This window comes from Mytilus trossulus, chromosome 4 (assembly GCF_036588685.1).
Source record: "Mytilus trossulus isolate FHL-02 chromosome 4, PNRI_Mtr1.1.1.hap1, whole genome shotgun sequence".
Lineage (NCBI taxonomy): Eukaryota > Metazoa > Mollusca > Bivalvia > Mytilida > Mytilidae > Mytilus > Mytilus trossulus.
Genome location: NC_086376.1, coordinates 44,731,069 through 44,756,020, shown reverse-complemented (window position 1 = coordinate 44,756,020; position 24,952 = coordinate 44,731,069). Strand labels below are relative to the sequence as shown.

Sequence of the window (24,952 nt, the reverse complement as noted above, 5' to 3'; positions counted from 1 at the left end):
TACCTTCATCATGTTCATTCATGACTAAAAACTTGTATTTAGACCATTTTGCACATTTTTCTTTACGGTAGACCACAATAATATTACATGTATATGAGCAGTAAAATCTTACCATTTTAATGACAATATAAAAAAATTCATGTGGTATGATTGCCAATGAGACAACTGTCTGCAATTAAGAGACCAAAATCATACATTAACAACTATAGGTAACTGTAACGGCCTTCAACAATGAGGAAAGTCCATACCGCATGGTCAGCTATAAAAGGCCCCGATAAGACAATGTAAAACAATTCAAATGAGAAAACTAACGGCCTTAAGTATATAAAAAATGAACGAAAAACAAATATGTGACACATAAACAAACGACTTCCACTGAATTACAGGCTCCTGACTTGGGACATGCACATACATAAATAATGTGGCGGGGTTAAACATGTAAGCAGGATCCAAACCCTCCCCCTAACCAGGCACAGTGGTATAACAGTAAATCATAAGAACGAACTATACAAATCAGTTGAAAATGGCTTAACTCATCCGATGGACAAAAATACAAGTGGACGTGGTAGGGTAATTGTATGTCTGCTCAACAGTTTAACCATTTATCTGTGTATATTAGTTTTTATACAACCGCAAAAATTGAAAAAAATGGTCCTATATTGGTATGACGTTGTTGTTGTCATCGTCGTCGTCATCCAAAGACATTTGTTTTTCGCACTATAACTTTAGTATAAGTAATTAGAAATCTATCAAATTTAAATACAAGGTTTATGACCATAATAGAAAGGTTGGGATTGATTTTGGGAGTTTTGGTCCCAACAGTTTATGAATTAGGGGCCAAAAAGGGTCCAAAATTAAACTGTTTGCTTTCATAAAAAAATGAATTATTGGGGTTCTTTGATATGCCAAATCTAACAGTGAATTGAGATTCTTAATTTTTGGTCCTGTTTTCAAATTGGTTTACATCAAGGTCCAAAGGGCCCAAAATTAAACTAAGTTTGATTTTAACAAAAATTTAATTCTTGGGGTTCTTTGATATGCTGAATCTAAAAATGTACTAAGATTTTTTTTATGGGCCTATTTTTCAAGTTGGTCCAAATCGGGGTCCAAAATTGATTTTTTTTTATTTCAACAAAATTGAATATATGTTTTTTTCAATATGCTGAATCTAACCATGTATTTAGTTTTTTAATATTTGGGACAGGTTATCAAATTGGTCCAAATTGAGGTCTTAAGGGTCTAAAATTGAACATTATTTGATTTCATCAAAAAATTGAATTCTTGGGGTTCTATGATATGCTGAATATAACCATGCATTTAGATTTTGGATATAATAGGTAAATGTTAAATTAATTTTTTTTAAGTTTTTAAGTTCTTAGACCACACCCATTGTGTTTTGTCAACTGTATAATCCCAATCCAAATTCAGAGCTATATCAAGCTTAAATGTTCTGTCCATACTTGCCCCAAATGTTCAGGGTTCAATCTCTGCGGTCGTATAAAGCTGCACCCTGCGGAGCATCTGGTTATTACATGTGGTTATGAAATAAATTTTATTGCAATTTGAAATATTTGTGCTTGTCTCAGCTTTTAGTAATAGGTCAACTATATTTTACATGTCTTATTCCCAAGCCTCAAATTGCTAGAGATTACATTCTAGGAGGAAACTTAACATTACTGTTATGTCCACTGTTATCCCAAAATTGACATAGGGATAACCAACTGGTTCATGTCAGCGTCACAAAATTTCAGTTGCAGTTTTATCAGGAACTTCTAGGAGTAGTCTCTTTATATTTGGCATAAAACTGTATCATAATATAGAAAATATAGCACTTTTCTAGGTAAGAGGCACAATTCTATGAAATTCACAAAACTATTAAATCTTCCTCTTTTCTGGAAATAGATTACATGAATGTACAAGGCTTTCACATTTATGAATCATTATCAAATACAACATGTTTTAAAAAATTAAGACTGAACTCAATTGTGGCCACTTTGAATTTAGACAAAAAGCGTCTAAAAACTAGACTATTATAAAATGCTAAATTTGTGAAGAACTCGTGGTGATACTTACCTGATGAGTGTGCATAGTATTGTAAATAAAACAGCCCCTTTTTAAGTTACTAAAGTTATTTTCTTTTGAATAGGTTAATATTTTAAACATATTGTAAAAATGCTCAGTTTAGGGGCAAAAAATGCAAAAAAGCGCTCTCCCCGGGTTTACTCCATTAGTATATTTTCTAATTTAAACTTAGTTGAACTTGGTTTATTCAATTAATATAACCAGTTAACATTAGTTCAGTTTTTTTTTCTTATATTTTGACTATCACATACTTTTGAAAAGATTCTATTGAAACAGATCAAAAAATCAAAAAATCGGCAAAATGGCCATCACGCCTATCTTTAATTATTAATTTATCGTAATAAGGTATCATTTGCCGAGCACCATTTTCTAGCATTTTGTAGATGAATATATAAGCTTCATGAAATATTACATTTTTTTGAAAATAAAACATGATCTTACAAGATTCAAGCCTTTAAAAATATACAAATTTTGCTGAATCGGCACTTTTTCAAAACCATGCAATTTCAACCTGTCAGTAGGGGTATTGAGAAATCTCACAACTTTTTGAATTATCATAATTTCCTTTCATTTCAAGTTGTTTGTTAAGATATATGTTATCATTAAGCTAAATTTTTTCTATAAAACAAAAAAAAATCAGGTCAAAATACCCTAAAATAGGCTTAAAATGGCCATTTGTCAGTACAGAAATGGACAATTTTCGAATGTTCGGCATACACAAATATAATGGCTGAATATTTTTTCAAAATATTTTGCACAAATAGTTATTACATATAACAAGGTATCTAAAATACAAAATATCAGCCTGATTGGAATATTTTGGATTTGGACCATTTTGCATGGTTTTATCACAGACTGGCTCTTAAGTATAAGATTTATTTTATTTTTATCGCACAATGTGGTAACACTTTTTCCTGTAATTTTGAACATTTTTAATACAAAAGTCTCTCTAATACTGGAGTAACCGCTGCAGTGTAGCAACATGTGCTGTTCATTTTCAATTTCGCCACCTTTAAAGATTTCACAAATTGATCTCTGGGCATTTTTTAATATCTTCCTCTTTCAATGGCAAGGTTATGAGCACTAACTCTTAATTTACATAATGGTGATCGATCTGATCTATTTTTAAAGCATCAACATAACCTGCCCGTTCACTCATTTTGTAAACACTCTGGAAAAATGTTAATTAAGGAGATGCTGAAATATTTCCATGCTGTTCCTGAAAAACCCTGGTCAATAAGTCTTTGTTTTATAAAACCAAACAGGGGTTTAATAGTAAGGTTATCATTTGACAAATAAGATAAACCTAAGTTTTGAATAATAATATTTAACCCATGGGTTGCTTTTTTTGTAGCATCATATATTTGGTGAACTAAACTTCCTTCTGAAGTGATTAAATGACCCCATAGTTTAATGCTAGATAGCATCAACCTATTTTTAGATGGTGAAACAATCAAGAAATCAAGAAATTAATTTTGCAGAAAAAGTTATGAATTGAATCGCAGATTTTGCAGAAAATTATTATATACTAGAAAGTCGTTCTCACTATATAGAATCCCGAGATGTTGATTGGGCATATTTTCAAAATATTTTCCCCTTCTCAGTCAATATTCGTGCAACTTCGTGGAACTTATTGACGTTAGATATCATATCAATCCAGTCTTGTTGGAGATATTGTTTCATGCAAAAAACCGGCCGAAGTACAAAAAAATTCGGGATTTTAATCATCAAAACCCTGATCAACACTTATAATATGCCCCGCATCGTGTAGAATTGTGTTGTACAAACCGCTATACTACTACGAAAGACCCTTACCAGTATTTCATCTGGTATGTGTTCTATACCAGTGGGCCTATCTATAAAATGTTGCAATGGACAATAATGAATTCAATTGTTATTTCAGGGAAGAAAATTTTAACATTCGTATTTTTCTGTCACTGAACTACATACCCTCTATTCTCATTCTGCTCTGCCTAGATTTGAACATTGAATTGCAAAACGTGCTATCCTATTTCATGCATACATACCTTATCTTGTTCGGAATAGAACATGAATGTAATGACGTTACAGACTGTCCGTATTGTCCATTTCAGTTTCTGAGTACTAAAAAATAGCACATTCCATTGACTTTTATAATCCAATTTACTACCGGACAATGATCGGCACTAACGGAAACTAAGAGTTGTACAGTCATAAGTAGTGCCAAATGACTCTTCAAGAAGGGGGCGAACATTCTATATTTTTTTTTGATAATTTTCTATTTTGATAAGTGATACGCAGGGTCTTACTTTTCAAATATATTTTGTTGAAAAGTTATTATTTTTCTTTTTTCTCTTTAAAAAATAAACACAAATGCAGCGCATTTTATTAATACGCCAAATGAAATATTTCTTTTCTTTTGTGTTTGTAAAGCAGCATTAGGAGAAAAAGACAGCCACTTACAAAGGTGCTAGATATTTACTTTGGACTCTTATAAAAAAAACTCAAACACTCATGTATTTTTATAGAATAAACTATAATGATATTATAATCCCCTGGTTAAAGAATCATAAATTTTCATTCGGCATGAATTTATTCTTGAAACTCACATTGAAGATATTTTTTTTTAAAGATATGAAAATAATCACAGAAAATTACTCTAATATTAATGCACCTTTTAAATAATTTAAAAAAGTTTTAAAATGTAATATAAAAAAGTGAGTGTCAGAGGAAAATGAAAAAAAACTACTTTAAATAAACTTTCAAAAATGGATTCCTCATCCAAACTTTGTCTTTATGGGAAATTAAAAAAATATTTGTCAGTCTGAGGAATATTTAAATTGAAATATTTTTTAACATAGGCATTTTTAAAATTTCAAAAGTTAGACTTAGTTATAATTCTCTAGGCATTGAATTATGAAGGTACAGAAACATTCCAAGAGCACAAAGATAATGTAAAAAATGTGGAGTCCTAGATGACGAATATATTTCTTTTTGCATTGTAACATTAACATATCATTGCGTTCATGTACCATTTTAAACATCTTGATGCATTTAATAAACTAAAACACATTCTTAACCCCATCTATGAACTTGTTTGTCATAATGAAGTCTTCATTAAGCAGTCTTTGGAACCTCAATGAAGTCGGGCCCATTTCAGACAAGCTTATGAGTGTTATATGTATAATGGTATTGCTTGACCCTTATGGGTGTAATTTTGCAATAAAGATATTATGATGACTGATAAATCATAGCTATCAATTAAACATACGCTAAATAAATTAAATTTTGCGCATCATTCATCCATATCTGTCAGATATAATTACATATTCTTCTAACGGGATCAAAATGTACAGAGAAAACTCGTGCTCATGCATGGACCATTTATTCAGAGCATATGCAGTGGAAAAAGTTAATGGAAGAAATCAGAAAAGTCCAAGAGACGACAAACAACATCCGAATGTCAACGATGATGTGGTCGCAACATTGTGACGTTGTCCAGCTGAGGTACCTTGGCGACGTTCAGTAGAGTTGTCGCTTTAGTAGTAAAGAGAACGCTTATATTGAAACTTCAATTTTTTTTTGAAAAAAATCAACTATTCTTAAAGATGGAGAGTATTTCAATTTCAAGACTTGACTTAATCTTGAAGCAGTTTATTAGGTATGTATTTAGTTACCATTAATTTGTGGATATTAACTTTATACGTTTGTATTTTAATAAGCTATTCTTCAAAGACTAAAGGCGATAAAAATGAACGTAGTTTGGCATGGTTTTCGAAGTAAAATGCATCAGAGGCTTCTGACAAGATAATAATGTTTTACTAGAAACTAAAGAAAAATATCATTGATAGTTATACAGCTTATCATAAAAACATCGGTTAATCTTCCGTATAACATTATTTTATTTATTACCAATTTTTGATTATTATTGTTATCTTTTAGAATTGACCAGTATAAAGGATACTGTAGGCTTTTGAAGGAATATGCAATGGAAGCTTTTACAGTAAACGGAATGCCAGCACCAATATATGTAGCGAAGAGAATGGCATATTCCCAGGAAAATGACTATTTCGGTATTCTTGTTAATCATTCAATTTGTAATGTTACAAATATTGTTTCGAATCGAATAAGTTAATAATTTTCACCTTTGAGCATATATCTTTGAAATAATTCAAATATAATGAATTCGAAATGTGACACCCCCCCCCCCCCCTAAAAAAAGTATAAGTGATGAAAAAAATGAGAATGGAAATTGGGAATGTATCAAAGAGACAACAACCTGACCATAGAACAGACAACAGCAGAAGGTCACCAATAGGTCTTCAATGCAGCTAGAAATTCCCGCACCCTTTAACCTTTTTGAGCCTTAATGACTAAAACCCGTTTGTAGTACTAAAGAAATGGTCCGACTTATGTTTGGAATCTCTTAGATTATATATTGATTTGTATGCTCCTATATTATTTGGAGATGCCTTCTGATCTTTGATTGTATCTGAGACTACTATATAGTAGTCTCAGATTGTATTAACATACTATCCACACTGATATGTGTCCACACTTGTTAAGCATGTTAAGGCGAAGTGTACGTAATTAAACTACACAATGTATTCCGTAAAAGGCGTGCAATTATGTACACTTCGCCTTATAAGTAAATTGTATTTAAATAAAAAAAGAAGAAACATAACATTGCTTTAATTAAATATGTAGACAGCTCTGCAGTCTATATAAAATTATTTCATATCTTTTGTATGGACTGTGGATTATTGATAACTTGTTTATGTATATTATATATTATTATTTGACAGGTATGGTTGAAATGAAGGACTTGTTGGTGCCACTTTGTAACACCGCCTATCTTCTAAACTGTCAGACACCAGACAATGCTGTCATGAAAGAAAAGATACCAAACTTTGACGTGACGTGAGTACATGTATAAGATGATTATACAATCACAAATGGTATACTGTTAACGTGTTTAATTGTATATTATTAAATGTTTTATATAAGCTAGCTGTAGAACTTTGCTTTAACAACATATTCAAGAGAAAGTCTTTAGATACAGATCGCAAAATATCATTGACATCACCAAATTATCTTAACCCGCATTTCATTCTGCTTTCAGATTTGATTCTAGTATTTGTCAAGATATTATAATAATGGAGAAGGAAGTGAGTCGTAAAATAAGGAGTCATATCATATGCCTGGAGGGACTCAGGGATTTACAGAAAGTAAGTTATAAGAACTACTATATATATATTATAGTAACATGTTAATAAAATAAAGAAAAGAAAACACAAGACTGGACATCGTACGATTATAGATTCGGACATTTATAAAACATCAAATGAATTACATTTATAGTGTTAAATCAAGTTGCCATCATTTAACTAACTCCCTTTAAAAATTACTCTGAATCTGAAACTTTATCGGAAATTTTTAAATGAATCATAAAGAGAAATATTGTGGAAAAAGTCCTCCTGATGACGTCATCAAAACGAGCTTGGAATTAATTTGAGATTTCAATGATTTTGAATATGCATGTAGTTAATATTTGGACACAACCCTTTATTTCTTAAACTCATGTACAGTCTTTGATTTTTATTCTGTCAAGGATTGTTGGTTCTGGGAAAAACGCCTGAAACACAGGAACAATAGAATGGACACTTTCTTGGAGAAAAACACAGATGACGGACAAGATGTTACTAGTAAGAGTCAACGCAAATATGATAACCTAGTATCAAAGCAGAGTGAGGTAGCAAAACGTTACAAAGCTATACTGGTTTGCTTCCAAGAAAAAATGGAAGATGAGAAGAAATTGAGAACAGCTGTTTCGCAGGTAAAATATGTTTAACTTGCTGTAAACTATGTCCATCAATTTTCTGTTCACAGATTATTTTCTTTTTCTTTATTTTTAATGACGTTTATGGAAATTATTTAGTCAGGTTGTCAAAATGAACACCAGGCAACAAATCTGGTGTTCCTGTTTAAAATTTGTTGGTCCTGCATTTATAGAAATTTACAACTAATTATAAAAAATGAGAATAAAATTTTAGTCACTAGTAACTAATCCAAGGTCAAAGGCGAAAACAAAATCGTTAGTTAACCTTTTGAAAATTGACTCGTTTTGACTTAGTGAAGGAACTTTAGGATAAATTCGTCCCTGTTATTTTTTAATGTCGGTACCAGTATTATCGAAGACGGGCCGGGCGAGAGATAAAGGCAATTGACTAAAATGTAAATAATGAATGTAGCTGCAGCAGACAACACACATTTTTGTCCAGAGGAATTTAGAAGCCTTACCAACTGTTTATTGTAATTCCTTTTGAGTTCGTTAGTTACTATCAGGTTTCTTAGGTTATATTTATCATTAAAAGTTTGCAAAGCACATATTTTCAAACTTATTTTTTTTATAGAAAGTGGCTGCCATCCGAGAAAAGTTGTCATCTGTCATGAAAGAAAGCTTAATCCATGCCTACAGTGACATGATACAGGCTGCATACTTGGCAACGGAACAAGAAGGGTATGAACTTTCATGGTTGTTGTGATAATTTCCTCTAGAATAGTATGTGTCTGTGGTAGAATATATCTTATATTGATCTATATCTAATAGTAGTATGCTTGAATATGGTGTTTATTAGTTTTTGAATGTATTGCTCAATGGACAAATGTCTGAACTCGATGCTTTTACGAACAGTTAAAAAAATATCAGGTCATTCTACAATGTTGCTTGACATGAATTAAAAGAGTACAATAGAATCAGTAAGACCTCCAGTTTCATGTGTGGAACTGTAGATGAATTTGATCTTAAGCAATGATTTTTTTTTTCAGATTTAACTTGGTTGATCAACAACTAATAGCAGTTAATATTGATGGCATCGTTGATAAGTTATATGAGATAACATCAGCCACCTACAACACACCAGTACCTGAGGTTTGTATACTTCAAGTACGGCCCCGAAGTACTGATCGTTACTGAAACATTATCATTCACACAGATACAAAGTTAATCTAAAAACGTCCGTATTTTTTTAAAAATAGGCGGATCCAGGGGGGGGGGTCGACCTCCTCATTTGTGGAGAAAATTTGGTTGATTAAATAGGAAAACACTGAAGCAATACTGGAGACCCCTTATTACAAACACTTTTGGATTCGCCACTGTCTTATTATATTTATTGGAGATTATTTGTACGAGAATTCAAATGAAATTTCTTATATTTTAAGCAAGGACTATTTGTGATCAATATAACGTGTTGTACAGAAACATATCAAATTCTTACAAAACTTTAACTTTAAAATAACTTCTAAACTTATGTAATTTTCTCAAAAAAAAATATCATCATGCAGTTTTCAGTTTAAATGAAAGATAATATGCAAGATTTGTTTTGTAGGATTTTATCCAAGCTACTGGATCATACGAAAAGTTGGCCGATATATATTACAAGAAGTGTGATTTTGAAGTGCTGGGAATAAAGAATGCAAACTTCTTCAGAAAATCTTCTGAGAAAAAATCTTTGTTTGAAAAAAAGGAGAGTGGTGAAGGTAACTCTTTTTTTTTGTATATTTACAATATTTTTGGTTTTGGTTTTATTTATATTTTATGTATATTTTAAATTGTAAGTAACTGTAAAAAAAGAAAATAATTAATTCGTCCAAATATTTCGAACTGTCGTTTAAGAGTAACTACATATGAAATTTACATAGTAGTATATGTTAGTTGTTATTAACAGATGAATACAGCTAGATTTATAGGGCAAAGATATTCAATCTGTTCAAAAAGAGTAAACATTTTAACTACAATTTAGTTTCTTCTATTCAATATTTCATTTTAATTTTTATTTTAGAAGGCTGTTTCTTCCCCATAAATGGCGGAATTCGAATAAACCCAGTTACTCGTGATGAAAAATGCAGAGGAATAACCAACATCAAAGCAGGTTTGTTCAGTATTTATTATTAGGATTGAATGCTTCAACCGACCGATTTTGAATTATATCCCGAATAAAATCGAATTGTTAAATCAATTTTCAAAATATTTAAAAAAAACAAAACTGAAAATGAATTGTTCTGATCACACAAATTACACATACTAGTATCTTGATTCTTCATACAGAAGAATACGCCATGAAAACCCACAATCTTTGTTTAGTTCAAAATGCAGAACCAAGAGTTCGGAAAACATACATTAGAAGTGAAATTAATCAAAGTTTTCCTTCTTTTAGAATTAAAGATTGCCAAATCATCAATCGTGTAAGATTAAGAAGATTTGGTAAATAAATACGAAGATGTGTTATATATATTTTGAAGAAGATGTGGTAGACAAATAACGAGATGTGGCATGATTGCCAATTTTACAACTTGTAGTATTTATTTTATGTTTTTTTTTTTAATACAACAGGTTACCAAATCAAATTAAAGTTGTCTTTAATGGAAGGAAATGTGGGTTTTGGATGGGTCAGACAGAATGCATTCTTTAGGAGGAAGACATGGGGATTTTATTTCTTAAGATCAGAAGATGCAAAAACAACATCAGCAAAAGGTGTGACATCAGAAGCATCACTCAAAGCTTTTCCAACAATTGAAGTTACCGATTGTTCTTACGATTACAGAGGACAGGGAGATACTCCCTGTGTTATAGCCGAGAACGAAAACACAGAAAAGAAAGATCAAGAAAATGCAGTGGTAGTACCTATGATCAAGAAAATTATTGCTGAATGCATTGATGAAATTAAACTTGAAGAAAACATATTGGTAGTTTGAATTGTAAAAAAAACCAATTATAAGCCAAATGAATGTTTTAATTGTACATATAACTTTTTTAATTTTAATCAATTTAATAAAATTTTGAAAAAAGAACGATTGTGTTACTGTTTTTGGAATCTTAGATTTATATATAAGAATAAGGAGATGTGATACGATTGTCAGTGAGACAGCAGTTGTCAACCAAAGACCAAAGGACAATGATGTAAACAACAACAGAACAATATACGCTTTTAACAATTAGAAAACAGATTCCGTATACTAGTATAGTAAGCAAAACAAGACCGTACCATCTTTAACAGCGAGCAAAATCATCCCCATAGCATGCAATAAAAGGGCAAAAATAAGAATCTCCTGCAACATGATCTGCATTACCGAACGAATGATAAGAAAAATGAATGATTACATAAAGACAAATTGATTGCACATGCTGTTTGGGCATGACCCCTCCTTTTTCTCTCTTTTTTTCTTGTTTTATTTTAATGTCAAGATTGATTAATTAAAAACTTTTAAACGAAATTATTTCCAGAGTTCTTAAGCTTTCTTATCAATAAAATCTTACAACAACTGTAGCTAGGAGTAGACAGACAGTATGTATCAACTAGGTTATTATAATATCGTACAACAACTGTAGCTAGGAGTAGACAGACAGTATGTATCAACTAGGTTATTATGAGATCTTACAACAACTGTAGCTAGGAGTAGACAGACAGTATGTATCAACTAGGTTATTATAATATCGTACAACAACTGTAGCTAGGAGTAGACAGACAGTATGTATCAACTAGGTTATTATGAGATCTTTCAACAACTGTAGCTAGGAGTAGACAGACAGTATGTATCAACTAGGTTATTATAATATCTTACAACAACTGTAGCTAGGAGTAGACAGACAGTATGTATCAACTAGGTTATTATGAGATCTTACAACAACTGTAGCTAGGAGTAGACAGACAGTATGTATCAACGAGGTTATTATAAGATCTTACAACAACTGTAGCTAGGAGTAGACAAGACAGTATGTATCAACTAGGTTATTATAAGATCTTACAACAACTATAGCTAGGAGATAGACAGACAGTATGTATCAACTAGGTTATTATAAAATCTTAAAACAACTGTAGCTAGGGTTAGAGTCTAGTAAGCAAAACAAGACCATATATGTATCAACTAGGTTATTATAAGATCGTACAACAATTGTAGCAAGGAGTAGACAGACAGTATATATAACAATAGAGCAAGACAGTCATTCTACTTTTTTATTTATTTTAGTGTATACTGTTTGACTCCTTTAAATAAAGTTTTATTTTTATTGTCACGTACAAGCCTCACTTTACAGTATTTCATTCCATTTGAGATACCATAAAATTGAGAATGGAAATGGGGAATGTGAATTATGTATCAAAATGATAACAACCCGACCATAGAATAGACAACATCAGAAGGTCATCAATAGGTCCAACTCTTCAATGCAGCGAGAAATTCACGCACCCGGAGTCGTCCTTCATCTGACCCTAAACAAAAATCTATGCTAGTTCAGTGATAATGGACGTCATACTTAACTCCGAATTTTACACAAGAAACAAACTAAAATTAGAAATCATACAAGACTAACAAAGGCCAGAGGCTTCTGACTTCGGAGAGGCGCAAAAATGCGGCGGGGTTAAACATGTTTTTGAGATCTCAACCCTCCCCGCAGAGGCGGATCCAACCATTTTGAAAAAGGGGTTCCATCTATATGTCCGCTGGTGTAAATTTTAAGGGCATACGATACAGTTTTAATCCCGTATTTACAGTTTAATAGAAATTTCCATATAGATTAATTTTTACCTGATTAAATCAAATATGTAAAAAATATGCCTTCATGTGCCAAATTTTTATCAAAATGTAAATACGGGATCAAAACTGTATCGTATGCCCTTAAGGCGTGACTATACAAATCCTTGAATGAATTTATATTATCACGATAGACTGAATACATACTAACTTCCATATTCAAACCAAGTGCAACTTGTAAAATTATTGATTTTATAAATTACTTCCTTTTCTTTAATTAACAAGAGAAATTAAGCATTGCAAGGTTTCATACGGACCAGTGTCTATTTGTCATAGTATTTAATGGAGTGAATGCAAATTGTACAATTTTCTCAGTTAATTAGTTGAGACTACCAGCTACTACACCAAGTCAAGTTATGTCGGGTTTAAGTAAATAATTGCATTATCAAATATAAATAACAGAAAAGCTTTAAACAAATTAAATTGGCGAAAACATGTTGATTTATGTTTCCATAATTTCATATTGCTTTAGTTGATATTGTATGAACAAGACTATTTATTAAATCAAAGGTTTACTTGAAATACATATTTAATTGACACAACGAAAAGTTTAAAAAACATATATATAATCTTCATTTATAATTCTCTTTGTAGCATTGCATTGTTTATCTCAAATAATAGAAAAGTGGAAGGCTTTTTTCCCCTTGATTTTTTTCACAGCATGCATGCATGCATGGCCATTTTTGTGAAGCATTACGATTGTAGAATTTAATGAAACTTTTATAATTAAGAGAAAAAGTATCTTCTGAAAATATATTTTTTCATTTTCAGTATTTTTCTTATATAGTGATTTTTTTACGTTACCCTTAAACACTGACAACATTAATCACAGGCGAGACACAGGGTTAAGCGGAACCCCTTACGAACATTGATAACTTCTTTCAGTCTTTCCTTTAATTTTAAAGTCTGACAGACGAATACGTCTAACAACATTTATGTAACTTGTTTTGATATAAGCGTCACTGACGAAACACGCGTCTGACGTACTGAATTATAATCCTGGTACATTTGATAATTATTTAAACCACTGGGTCGATGCCACTGCTGGTGGACATTTCGTCCTTGAGGCTATATTAGCCCAATAGTCAACACTACGGTCTTGACATAAATATCAATTATGTGGTGGTTATTATCACAAATTTCCTGTTTACAAAACTTTAAATTTTTCGAAAAAAAAAGGATTTTCTTATCCAAGGAATAAATAGATTACCTTAACCGTATTTGGCACAACTTTTGGGGTTTTTGGATCCTCAATGCTCTTCAGCTTTGTACTTGTTTGGCTTTGTAACTATTTTGATTAGCGTCACTGATGAGTGTTATGTAGACGAAATTAACGCGCGTCTTGTGTACTTAATCATAATCTTGTTACCTTTGATAACTAAATATGCTTATTTTTTAACAGGTCACCAAATCATAAACACTCTAAGAGTGCATAAAAACACGCGTTGCAGAGTTTTTGGCAAATTTTGAGAATTTATCCATAAAAAATGTATAAGAAGAATATCGATTACAAAAACCAAAATTATGTGTAGAAGTTAGGATACAGTATGGATGGGTTTAAGAAACAGATTAATTCAATTCTTGTTAGCGATGTCTTTCGATGCAAAATTTGAAAAAATTATATAGAACCTCTAATATTTCATGTATGTATTTCCAGAGTTTTGACACTATTTAGATTTTGACTGATACAGTGGAAATCGACCATACACCTTAAATTTTATTTATGTTATCTGTCATGATTCAGATTTTATTTTCGTTAATTCAAAGCACTCGGTTATTGTCTATCTCAGTTAATGGCATAACAATTGTCTGCATGGGAAATAGTTCATAGATCACAACAATTAATACAATGTAATAGGGTAATAAAGTTAGACGTTTAATTGCTTATTATTTTGAGCAGTTTGAAGCAAAGCAAAACGTAATACATATTGCAAGGTTATTTCGGCAGAGCAAACTTACAATTTGCGGTTAATAAAGCAGTCAAATCATTCAAAACACTACCACGTATATTGTCACCCAGCCAATAATGACCTATGCCATTTCTTGTACTCATTTTGAGTTCGAAGATTTGTACCACCGTTTAGTCGATGCCACTGCTGTTAAGAGAATCGTTCCACATGCTATCTTAAGTTCAGAAGTCAATTTTGCTGACATGATATATCCTTGGTTATTTCCATGCGTTTTTTTGTTGTTGCTATTAATGAAAACGTTTAAATCGATAAAACACGAACTTCACTGTTCTTTCGAAAGACACACATTGGTGACCTTTGCTAGATTTGGCACAACTTTTAGGAATTTTCGTTTTGTATGAACGTTAAACTACAAAAACTTTTCAATGTTTTTTTTTTTAATTAACTATACATTTGTATTTACTACAAAGCTTTTTAAAAAAATTGTCTATCAATCACCACAACGTTTTGTTGGCGTCTTTGTTCGGTTCATCTTTTCCGGTAGTGTTGTATGGTTACATAGTTTTGGCTGCTGGAAACCAATTGTTGACACGTTAACCTACAATATCGTTTTGGTTGCTCATCCATTTTTTTCGATATGAACAACTAATATCGTCCAGTAGCCTTACAATCATGTTTAAACTGCAATTTTCTATGAAAAATGCCTGAACCAAGTCACTGATGAGTCTTGTGTAGACAAAAAGCAAGTCTGGCGTATTAAGTCATAAGTCTGGTACCTTATGATAGCTGTTATTTGTGTGTTTCTCTGTCCTGAATGTTCTCCCATTTATTTGTATCGCAGTCCTGTCATGTAATGATGTCATTTTGATGTAAGATTGACCATTGTCATAAAGCGGGAGGTTTAGATAGTCACAAAACCAAATACAATCCGCCATTTTTACTTAAAATGTCATGTTACAAGTCAGGAAAATGGCCATTGTTAAATGGTTCGTTTATGTGTGTGTTGCATCCTAGTGTTGTGTTTCTGTTGTGCCGTTGTTCTCCTCTTATATTTGATGTGTTGCCCTCAGTTTTAGTTTGTTAGCCGGATTTTTTTTTCTCAATCGATTATTAAATTCGAACAGCGGTATATTACTGTTGCCTTTATCTATATATGATAGTTGTTTTCCATTCGTTCCGTTGGTTGAGGTTGAAAGTTTAACGTTTGATCTTGTCAGTTTTTTGGGAGTTTGTCCCTTGTTAAATTCACTTCGAAGTGAATACAGTATGTATCGTAATCGGTTTGACCTCCCAACTTGTTTAATTCGGCACCACTGTATCATCTAATGAAGATGAAACACATAGCCGGCGTATTGTCAGCATGGTATCCTTCATGATTGTTTTAAGACAAATATGATTCATTATGGTCCCCTCTTTCAAACCACACAGAACTCCTTCTTCATTTTCATGTTTTACTACAAAAGCATGTATACTTAAACCATATGCGTTCATATGTCTTACAGACAAAAGATCGACCTTTTTTGTTTTTGTGAAAACATCGCAGTTGAAATAATGGTGATCAGTATAATCAGGATCATTGCAACAATGAGTTCTTGAAAAAATAAGCACAACAAACTAAAGCACGACTTTAGAAAAATGTACAGTTATCAATATAAAATTAAGAATGCGTGTCACCAATCACTGAGAAGGAGTGGAATATCATGTGCTTCGGAAAGGAAATCAGATAATATTCCACACGTGGCATCTGTTGTCTAATATATGTAAGAACATACCTAGTATTATTATGATTCGGTTGGTCATATTCGTCATCTGTGAAATAGATATGCCTTAACGGTTAAACAACTCGTAACGTCGTCCGTAAAATTTTCGAAGGGATGATTTTAACTTTACCACTTAGAAACTTAGTCCGATGGCCTCCATTTAAGTAAGTTGTAACCCTCTTTCACAGAAAACACAATAGACAATTCAAGCTGTAAGTCAAACTGTGAGTCAAACTTAACAGTACAAGTATATATCATATCCTGTATTTCAGGTTCGCTGGGAAAGATGCGTTTAACAAACTTACAATAATTGGAATGCTATATAGATATAGTTTTAGCTTTCCAATCTTTCGGTCTCGAGTCTACATGATTATGATTGTTCAAGAAACCCATGATGTTCAGCAACATTATATGGTATTAAATCGATAGAAGATAAAACGGACAAAACAACAATTATTGGTACGTAAGAAGGGTAACATCATGATTAAAATGAAAACGACGAAAATGCCAAACAGACGTAGATCGAGCAACACGAACACACCGAAATACCGGGATGAAAGCTGGTGCTCCGGAATGGTGAACATTTCCCACTCAACTAGTCGCCCCAATCGTGTTACTGATTGCAAATAAGATTTCGATGTTATTGTACTAAGTTATCATGTACATTATTGGGTTATTCGAATTCTTAAGCAGCCAATTAATCGTGTATGATAACTTGTTAATTGTTACTGGTATGCTGGTATGCACAAACTTTCATATCAACATTTTTATAAGGAACTGGTGTTTTGTTATGGATCAACACACTATCATTTACTAGTGCCTTTGCTTCTCCCTGAACCAGCCCTATGTCTAAACATCTCTTTGATGCAAAAATTCTTGCAATGGATCGACCCATTCGAACATGGCATAACTGTGCCCAGAACGTAATAAATTCGCTCGAAAAGGGGTTCTTCCTCTTCTGATATCGTGAAATAATATGTATTGTTTTCTACAGTCCCTGTTCAAGCAGGACAAGTGGGAATTGCAGGAAAAAGGTTGTAATAGAAATGAAACACATTCGATTTCATCATTTTCATGTGATTTATTTGCACCCATACAATATATCAACGTAAACATAATAAAACAAAAATGACACAGGGCAATTCATTATGAAAAGTGCCTTATTGAGAATATGATTCAATAATAACACAATAATCGGAAATGAAGTAAAGTACTTTTAGAGAGCTTTTAATGAGTAAAGTATTCAAATAAATGTCAATTTATTGATAAAAATAGAAAATGAATAATGGCATAAGTTGTAATTTAACCAAATCCATAATGACAACTTGTGAGAAAAGTTTAAAACGTTTTATGGTGCAAAGATGAAACATTGTTATTAACATGTAAGGTGTTTTAAAGATGGGATAATAATGGACAAAAACTACAGAAAAAGTGTAAAAAAAGTAAATAGTAGAGAAAATGTACCAAATAATGAAATACATAATATGCAAAAGAAAAGAAATAAAGGGCAACAAAAATAACGAAGAGAGAAAAATGGCATAAAAAGAATACAGAAAAGAATGATCGGATCCACCATTTAGACTCTCTCCCTTAGGCAAACAGTATAATACAGTGCTGATTTGAATTCATCTTCACATGTTTTTAAATACTTGTTTGCAACTGTATCTTTCGATAAAACTTTCTATAGTTTAAATCTTTGTTTTCTTTATGTCTATGAAATCTGGACATCCATTTCCTCTATTTTTCTTGGAATAATGATCCCACCTTCTGATACGATCTTCTTTTGGTACCGTGTCAATCTGTGCCACACCATATAAGGCCATGAAAGTTTCAACAAATATGGAAGTTAGCAATGCAAGAGTTAAAATACCACATAAAGCGCAGGCGGAGCATATGATCTTTCCAGCAACAGATGTTGGGACCACATCACCAAATCCAACCGTTGTTATAGTAATGACCCCAAGCCACCACCCTTGTGGTATACTATCGATGTTGTGTCTATCCTCAGAAAGGTACACTATGTTTCCAAAGATCAACACAATGAGAGATATATGAAAGAAAAGTAGGATAAGATCTTTCACATTTTTCTTTATCGAAAAGGTAAGCACGCGAACCGCTGCCAAATTTTGACAATATCGCAACAGCCGGATAACTCGAATCATTTTGATAAAATCCATGAAATCTTCAATGACACTCATTAAATCAGTACATGTAGGTCTTAATTTCGAATTTGAAACTGCTATAACGACGTATGTTCCGACTAAAATGAACATTTCAATCAAATTGAGGATACTTGTGAAAAAAGCTTTCATATTGGGACACACAAACAGCCTTAGCAAAAACTCAGCTGTAAAGAATGCTGTAAAAAAATGGTCAATTTTGACAAACATTTTTGATTTTTGAGTTACTCCTGTATGGTTTCTTGCAAGAAATTGTTCGAATTTTTGTTTAAGAGAATCATTATTACTAGTATTTGTTTGGTCATCATCATAGAAAGACGGGTCCATATAGTACATGTAGGATTCATCTTCCTTAAATTTCGCTTTTAGCGTGTTACAGTCTTGGTCTGCGTATGCTGTGGCAATGTTGCATTCTGCCTCCCCAAATGACATATATTTAAAAGCCTCACAAAGTGGAACAGGACTTCTGAAGTTCGACAACGTACTTAAGGCCAATACTCCCACTGAAAGTAACACGATAGTTATCCCAACTATGAGGTACAACTGAAATAATAAAAAAATAGACATAAACCTATCAATTATGGCTACAATTTTGTGTATGATCGTTATTGTCCAGTTGATCGCAGATTTTAGTTAATTTGATGCGAGGTCCTGCTGTCCAAATTCAATGTTTAAAATCCGTACTTTGACCGTTTATCATGATGTTTTCTTTTTAATCATTGTGACTTTGATTGAGTGTTGTCTCGTCTACTTATTTCTATAAACAATCGCATCCTATGCAAAATTTAGAAAATATTGTTTTTTTATTAATTGTTTTTCTTGATTTTACTGTTGAATAGACTTCGTTTTTTTACCGTTACCATTTAGAACCATTTAGAATCAGTCTGATGTCGATGTTTTTCAGTTTTTCAATAACTTTGTCAAACTTTGATGGGATTTTATAAAATTTTGACAGCAGCTTGTTAATGATCAAAATATAGTTAGCAAGAGGTCAGAGTCATGGGGTCAACCATGTGTTAAGTTTGAAACACACCAATTTCTTTGTCAAACTTTCGTAAAAACTTTTTCGGAAGCCTTTACTATGATAACGAGATAATGTATGAAGCAAACTTTTAAAATATATTACCAATTTCAGTATTTTTCTGAAAGACGGACTGAAGTTTTGACAGATAGTACTGATTTGAGGTTACATTTCTTAGACATGATACATTTGTAAAACTTCGAAGATTGTGATGAGAATGGACAGACGTTTATCTTCTATACGAAAATATAGCATCTACAGACAGCTTTAATTTCCCCTTCAAATCTGTATCTTACTGGAAATTAATTCACGTTTTAGAAAAGCATTACATTTTACACTAACAGCAGCAATCACAGACGAGACACATGGTTCCGCGAAACCTCTTAGGAAATTTTTATTAAATAATTGATGCAAAAAAAGCTGAACAAAAAGAACAAAATTTAATAGAGTGTTATATTTCACAAAAGCAGCAGAATATTAGTAAAAAGTAAATTCCCCAAAATACGAGGAAAATTCAAACCGGAAAGTCCCCAATCAAATGGCAAAATTTAAAAAAACAACAAGTCGTATAGCATACGTAAAAATATAATATGATAAAACCTTGACTTTGTCATGAATAAAAAGATATTCGGAATATCCGTCAAGGACTTACTACCAAAATGAAAAGTTGAATTAAAATGTTTTGAACTTTTATCTCCGATTCAGTGCCTATGTATAGTGAGTAGCCAGTAGTAGATTATATATGTATGAATTACATAAGCATTATGACTCTAAAATATCAGTTTACAATAAAATCATTATAGATACCAGGATTAAAATTTTCTTTTCTAGACTCATAATAAACGCAGGAATATAAAAAGTTAAAGAGGCCAAATTAGGTACGACATTAAAAGTATTGAGGCCTCAAAATGTATTCTCGATAGAAGAATATTATAGAAGTTATATAAATCTACTAAAACGGAGGTTGTCATTCCCTAGTGCAAGGATATAAAATTGTGTTTGAACTGTCAAGTTTTTTTCTTCTTCACGGTAACCTATTTGTTATTAGGCTTTCCCAACTTTTTAGTCTAGAGATATTTGATGGAGCTAGTCTTTACCAGAAATACGTATTCTACTTATTGGACTCGTAATAAAAGAATCTATCTTTGAAAAATACCTACCTTCGATAACAATGTTGCCTCATGGTAGTCTATAATTTTCCAAACACGGTTTCTAATTGCAGAACATTTCGATACCACAGTCTTGGATAAATTTTCATTCTGTTCATGCTGGAATTCTATTCTAACTGTGTGCATATCCATAAATTGAATGAACGAATATAGACAGCATTTGTCTAAGAATTCATAGTCAATCTGCCAATAATCTAATTCTTCCTTGAACGAGTTTGGACATACGTTTGGTGGCATATGCAGTTTTCGAGTCTGGTAAAAAGTCAAAATAGATTCAAATGCTGTTGCAGGTCGATCAAAATATAGCTCTTTCTTTTCTGAAGTAGACGTTGATAAAGCAATCTTCCCCAAACGAGTATCAGGCTGTGTCAACAGCGCTGCCTTGCTAATTTCAAATTTTGTTCCAGAAACATTTATGAAAAATCTCTCCATGTCGACGTGTGACAAAACAAGATTTGAATGTACGAACTCATTTAGATACTAAATATCATACGAATTTTAAAAAAAACCAAACAAATTGATCCAGTTATTCCACATTAACTAATGAACTGTTTGCTTCTTGAATTATTGATATGTGACAGTTATAAACAAGATTTTTTTGTTTCCCCACTGAATCAAACATCATTACAGATAAAATTCACATTATAAGCTCTATGGTGACATATTATATTTTCTATATGTCATTCCAGGTAAAATTATAAAAGCATTTGTTAACCGATATATCAAGTTCCAATTTAAAGATTTTGCTTTTAAATTTCCTAAACATGAGCTATCTTTGTGAGGAAAGTGTCCAGTATTATTTAATTGATAGAAATATGCACTTTCGAAACATAAATGATTAAAAGGATATCCTTGATCATTACTTTCAGAAACGTGACACTATTTGCATAGCCTTTTGTTCTAATGCCTTCTATTTATATCCCTTCGCGGGACGTTTTCACTATAATTATGAGAATAAAACAATGTGTAGACAAAACGCAGGTTCAAGATTTGCCGCCTTTTTATGTAATTTTGCGTTTTTTGCAGAATCCAAAGAAATTAACTGATGTCTTTTTCGTTTAATACATTTGTATTGTAAGCTATAATATGAAGATTGGTTTATCGGTTGAAATATAATGTAATGGAAGTTTACTAAAATAGTAAAGGGGATTGCTTTTCAAGATACAAAATAACTCACGGTTGCCTATAATTTATTACATCCACTTCTTTTGAACTTCGGTGGATAGTTTTCTCAATGGCAGTCATACCACATCTCCTTATCTCTATCTTTATATATTACTGAACAAGAAAGGATCTCAGTGGACTAAAACATAATGCAAAATTTCGACACCCCTATTTGAAAAAATAAATCACACCACACACAACAGAATATAAGCTCGCTTTCAACCCGTATGGATTTTCCTGACCCCATATAAATCATCTAAGATCACTAGCAAACCGTGTTACAAAATCATACCGATTAGCTTAACATGTGGCAAATATGAAAGTGAACTGTCAAAGTGATGAAGAAAAAAACTACTGCCATTGATCTATACGAAAACAAATGCCAACAATAACAACTTTAGAGCTTTAAATGCATTTTCTGGGTTTATTTCAATCGTTTATCATTAATTTCTTCAACTGTTGTCCGGATGAAACGTTTTAGATTTTTTCTCAACGCTGTGTTTTAAAGAGATGTTACACCATGTATTAAAAAAACCGCACCTTATTCCCCATATAAATTATAAATATACACGATCTCCACGCAGTCGCTTTAAACCAATGAAATTGCTAGAAATGTATGGGAGGTAAGATAAGTTAAACATGGTTCCTATCTCGATTTGACTTGAAGGTTGATTTTCTAATGTAAAGCAATGGCACATTTCTGGATGCTATGTAACTTGGTCTTGTTAAGTGATTGTTTATTTTCTTATTTAGTTTAATAAACAGTAGATTCAAGTTTCAGTGATAGCTATATTCAGTAGTTCATTATGTGATGAGCCTTTTAAACTTTTGACTTTCTGTGTTTTTGTTGAAACGAATGCTTGGTTTTATTGTATACACATGGCTTTCTATACCTCTTTGGTTTCAATAAACAGAATGGATATTTTTTATATCATGATGAAATCGCAATTCCGGTTTACCATTGTCTCTGTCTTTTTTTACCAGGATTAACACTATTTAAAGAAATCGCTTTAAAGCCTTTAGTTCCTTCACGTATTTTATATTAATACCTTTAATATTGTTGGCTTATAAAGGTAAACGAGCGTATTTGTTAGTGGTTATTTCAGAAACAGGAGATTTTATCAATATTTTGTTTTTTTGACTTGTTCATGATTCGTTTCTTTTCTATCATTATATTGTTAATTATCGATCTGTAATGTCTGGCGGTCCAAGTTCTTTAAAAGAGATTCGATTGGTGTCTCAATCGATAGACCTGTATTATCTGTATACCTGTATGTTCATATTTTATTTCCTTTTAATAATTTAATTTACATTTTTGATATATATTCGATCGGCGGTGTCTTGTGTTTTAAAAATTGTACAAGTCACGGTCGACTCCATAAATACATACACAGAAAAATCAATATCGGTAAGCAAATTCTGCTTTCTTAGTTGGAGACAATTTAAGAACATATAACGAATTTATGTGATGAGTTAAAAGTAACATATTCATGGTGTATGGTGACACCAAATAATGATGTTTCCCATTAAACATACGAAGAGATGTAATCAGTAAACGAGTCGCAGTCGATGTGAACAGTAACTAAGACTAGAGGACGAGATTGTCGATACACCAAAGGGAACATATCCGTGGTTATTTGTGTCACAAATATTTGAAAAAGTTCAGTACAATTAAGATGACTTCAGATTTATCTCTAAGAAACAGTTGGTCAATAGTAAAAACAGTCTTGCAAGGAAATTCTAATGGGAAACGCAACCCCAGAATGCATCATACTCCATACCCGGGTTTTGTGATTGATAAAAATGACATGTTTACATGATAACAAGAAAACCTTGTTTTTGTCTAGTTTGATTATGAACTGTCTTTCACCAGGTCTTTTCAGGTAAATCATATGTATATGTTTGCCGAGATAGAATTTTCTGTTACTTTGCGATCATTAAGATTTTACTATGCTCTTTTTGAGAATATAATAAAAGGATGGGTCATCGTGCTATTTTTGATGAGTCGATGAAATTTGCACAAATTTGCTTAGAATGATCATGCAAATACATATTTGTGTGCATAAAAGGAAATCTATGAGATAGAATTTAAAATAAATTGTGAGAACATGTTTTTTTTTAAATATGATTTAAGAAAATAAGAAGAAAAAATTGTGTCACCGAACTTGTTTTCTCGCTCCTAGTAAAAATTAAAAACGTCCAGTATTTTTTTTATATAAAATAGTAAGATTAAGGTGGCTTGCGGGGCTAAATATTTTTTTTTAACTAATATAGGATTTCGCTATAAATGAACTTTATCTTATACTTAATAGAAAAAATATAGGTCACCGATGAGTTGAAAAATATATTTCTATTTTAATGCCAAAAATGACATTTGTGCACCAAAGGGAGGTCATTTCGAGCTTTATCATTGATATTTGCATTTTAAAAGTCATCTGGGCATCATCACATAATAGCTGTACCATATGATAAAGTAACTACTAACGGTAAAATATAAAATGTGTAATGAAAAATAAATGTTTATTTTTTTCTGACATTTCTATACTCTCAAAGCCTCCTTAAATGTGTTAGTTGAAAAAAAGTATTCTTAAACACAAATGTTTGTTATTTAAGGAATGACTGTAATATTTTTTCTGTCTATGAAGAAATAACATAAAAAATTTGGTGCACACTGAATAACGCGCGTAGCGGGTTATTTAACAGTGTGCACCACTTTTTTTTATGTTATTTTGAATAGCCAGAAAAAATATTACAGTCATTTCTTATAATTTAATTCTACATTCCATTTTAAACCGTAGAAAACCATGAAAAAGTTGATGACGTCACGGTCACATGACTAAATAATGTATATGGGCTCATAACAAAATAACGCCAGCCAATCAGAAGACGCGTTACATCCAAAATTAAATGATTTGTTTATAAATATTTTGAATAATCCAATACATTAGCAAGTCTTCTTCATATACGTAAACTGTTTAATAAATAGAGTTGTACATCTATCTGCAGATTTGGGCAAATAACTAGACTGATTGTGTACAATGACAGTACAATCCAAGATGACGGTATACAATGCATCTTACTTAAGTCAAGCTATGAG

At 31.9% G+C, this 24,952-nt stretch overlaps 3 protein-coding genes across 3 annotated transcripts; 2 read left to right on the top strand and 1 right to left on the bottom strand.

Annotated features, from left to right (window-relative positions):
• Positions 1–5,559: 5,559 nt before the first annotated feature.
• LOC134716643 (uncharacterized) lies at positions 5,560–7,912 on the top strand. Its single transcript, XM_063579652.1, has 5 exons — positions 5,560–5,722; positions 6,004–6,134; positions 6,867–6,981; positions 7,184–7,289; positions 7,673–7,912. The coding sequence occupies exons 1-5, from the start codon at positions 5,670–5,672 to the stop codon at positions 7,910–7,912; spliced, it is 645 nt and encodes a 214-aa protein (XP_063435722.1). The 5' UTR covers positions 5,560–5,669.
• Positions 7,913–8,449: 537 nt separating this feature from the next.
• Positions 8,450–10,869, top strand: LOC134715352 (uncharacterized). The gene is made up of 5 exons (XM_063577478.1): positions 8,450–8,581; positions 8,890–8,992; positions 9,450–9,600; positions 9,903–9,992; positions 10,454–10,869. The coding sequence occupies exons 1-5, from the start codon at positions 8,511–8,513 to the stop codon at positions 10,813–10,815; spliced, it is 777 nt and encodes a 258-aa protein (XP_063433548.1). The 5' UTR covers positions 8,450–8,510; the 3' UTR covers positions 10,816–10,869.
• A 6,548-nt stretch (positions 10,870–17,417) lies between these two features.
• LOC134713967 (potassium voltage-gated channel subfamily S member 2-like) lies at positions 17,418–21,333 on the bottom strand. Its single transcript, XM_063575230.1, has 2 exons — positions 20,683–21,333; positions 17,418–19,044 (listed from the first exon to the last, which is right to left on the bottom strand). The coding sequence occupies exons 1-2, from the start codon at positions 21,121–21,123 to the stop codon at positions 18,010–18,012; spliced, it is 1,476 nt and encodes a 491-aa protein (XP_063431300.1). The 5' UTR covers positions 21,124–21,333; the 3' UTR covers positions 17,418–18,009.
• Between the last annotated feature and the right edge of the window lie 3,619 nt (positions 21,334–24,952).

Excerpts from the sequence above, each read along its gene's own strand:
- LOC134716643 (XM_063579652.1), top strand. The coding sequence starts at position 5,670 with ATGGAGAGTATTTCAATTTCAAGACTTGACTTAATCTTGAAGCAGTTT. Across the intron at positions 5,723-6,003 it reads ATCTTGAAGCAGTTTATTAG|AATTGACCAGTATAAAGGAT; the intron begins GTATGTATTTAG and ends GTTATCTTTTAG. Across the intron at positions 6,135-6,866 it reads CCAGGAAAATGACTATTTCG|GTATGGTTGAAATGAAGGAC; the intron begins GTATTCTTGTTA and ends ATTATTTGACAG.
- LOC134715352 (XM_063577478.1), top strand. The coding sequence starts at position 8,511 with ATGAAAGAAAGCTTAATCCATGCCTACAGTGACATGATACAGGCTGCA. Across the intron at positions 9,601-9,902 it reads AAAAAAGGAGAGTGGTGAAG|AAGGCTGTTTCTTCCCCATA; the intron begins GTAACTCTTTTT and ends TTTTTATTTTAG. Across the intron at positions 9,993-10,453 it reads AATAACCAACATCAAAGCAG|GTTACCAAATCAAATTAAAG; the intron begins GTTTGTTCAGTA and ends TTAATACAACAG.
- LOC134713967 (XM_063575230.1), bottom strand. The coding sequence starts at position 21,123 with ATGGAGAGATTTTTCATAAATGTTTCTGGAACAAAATTTGAAATTAGC. Across the intron at positions 19,045-20,682 it reads AGGCAACATTGTTATCGAAG|TTGTACCTCATAGTTGGGAT; the intron begins GTAGGTATTTTT and ends TTATTATTTCAG.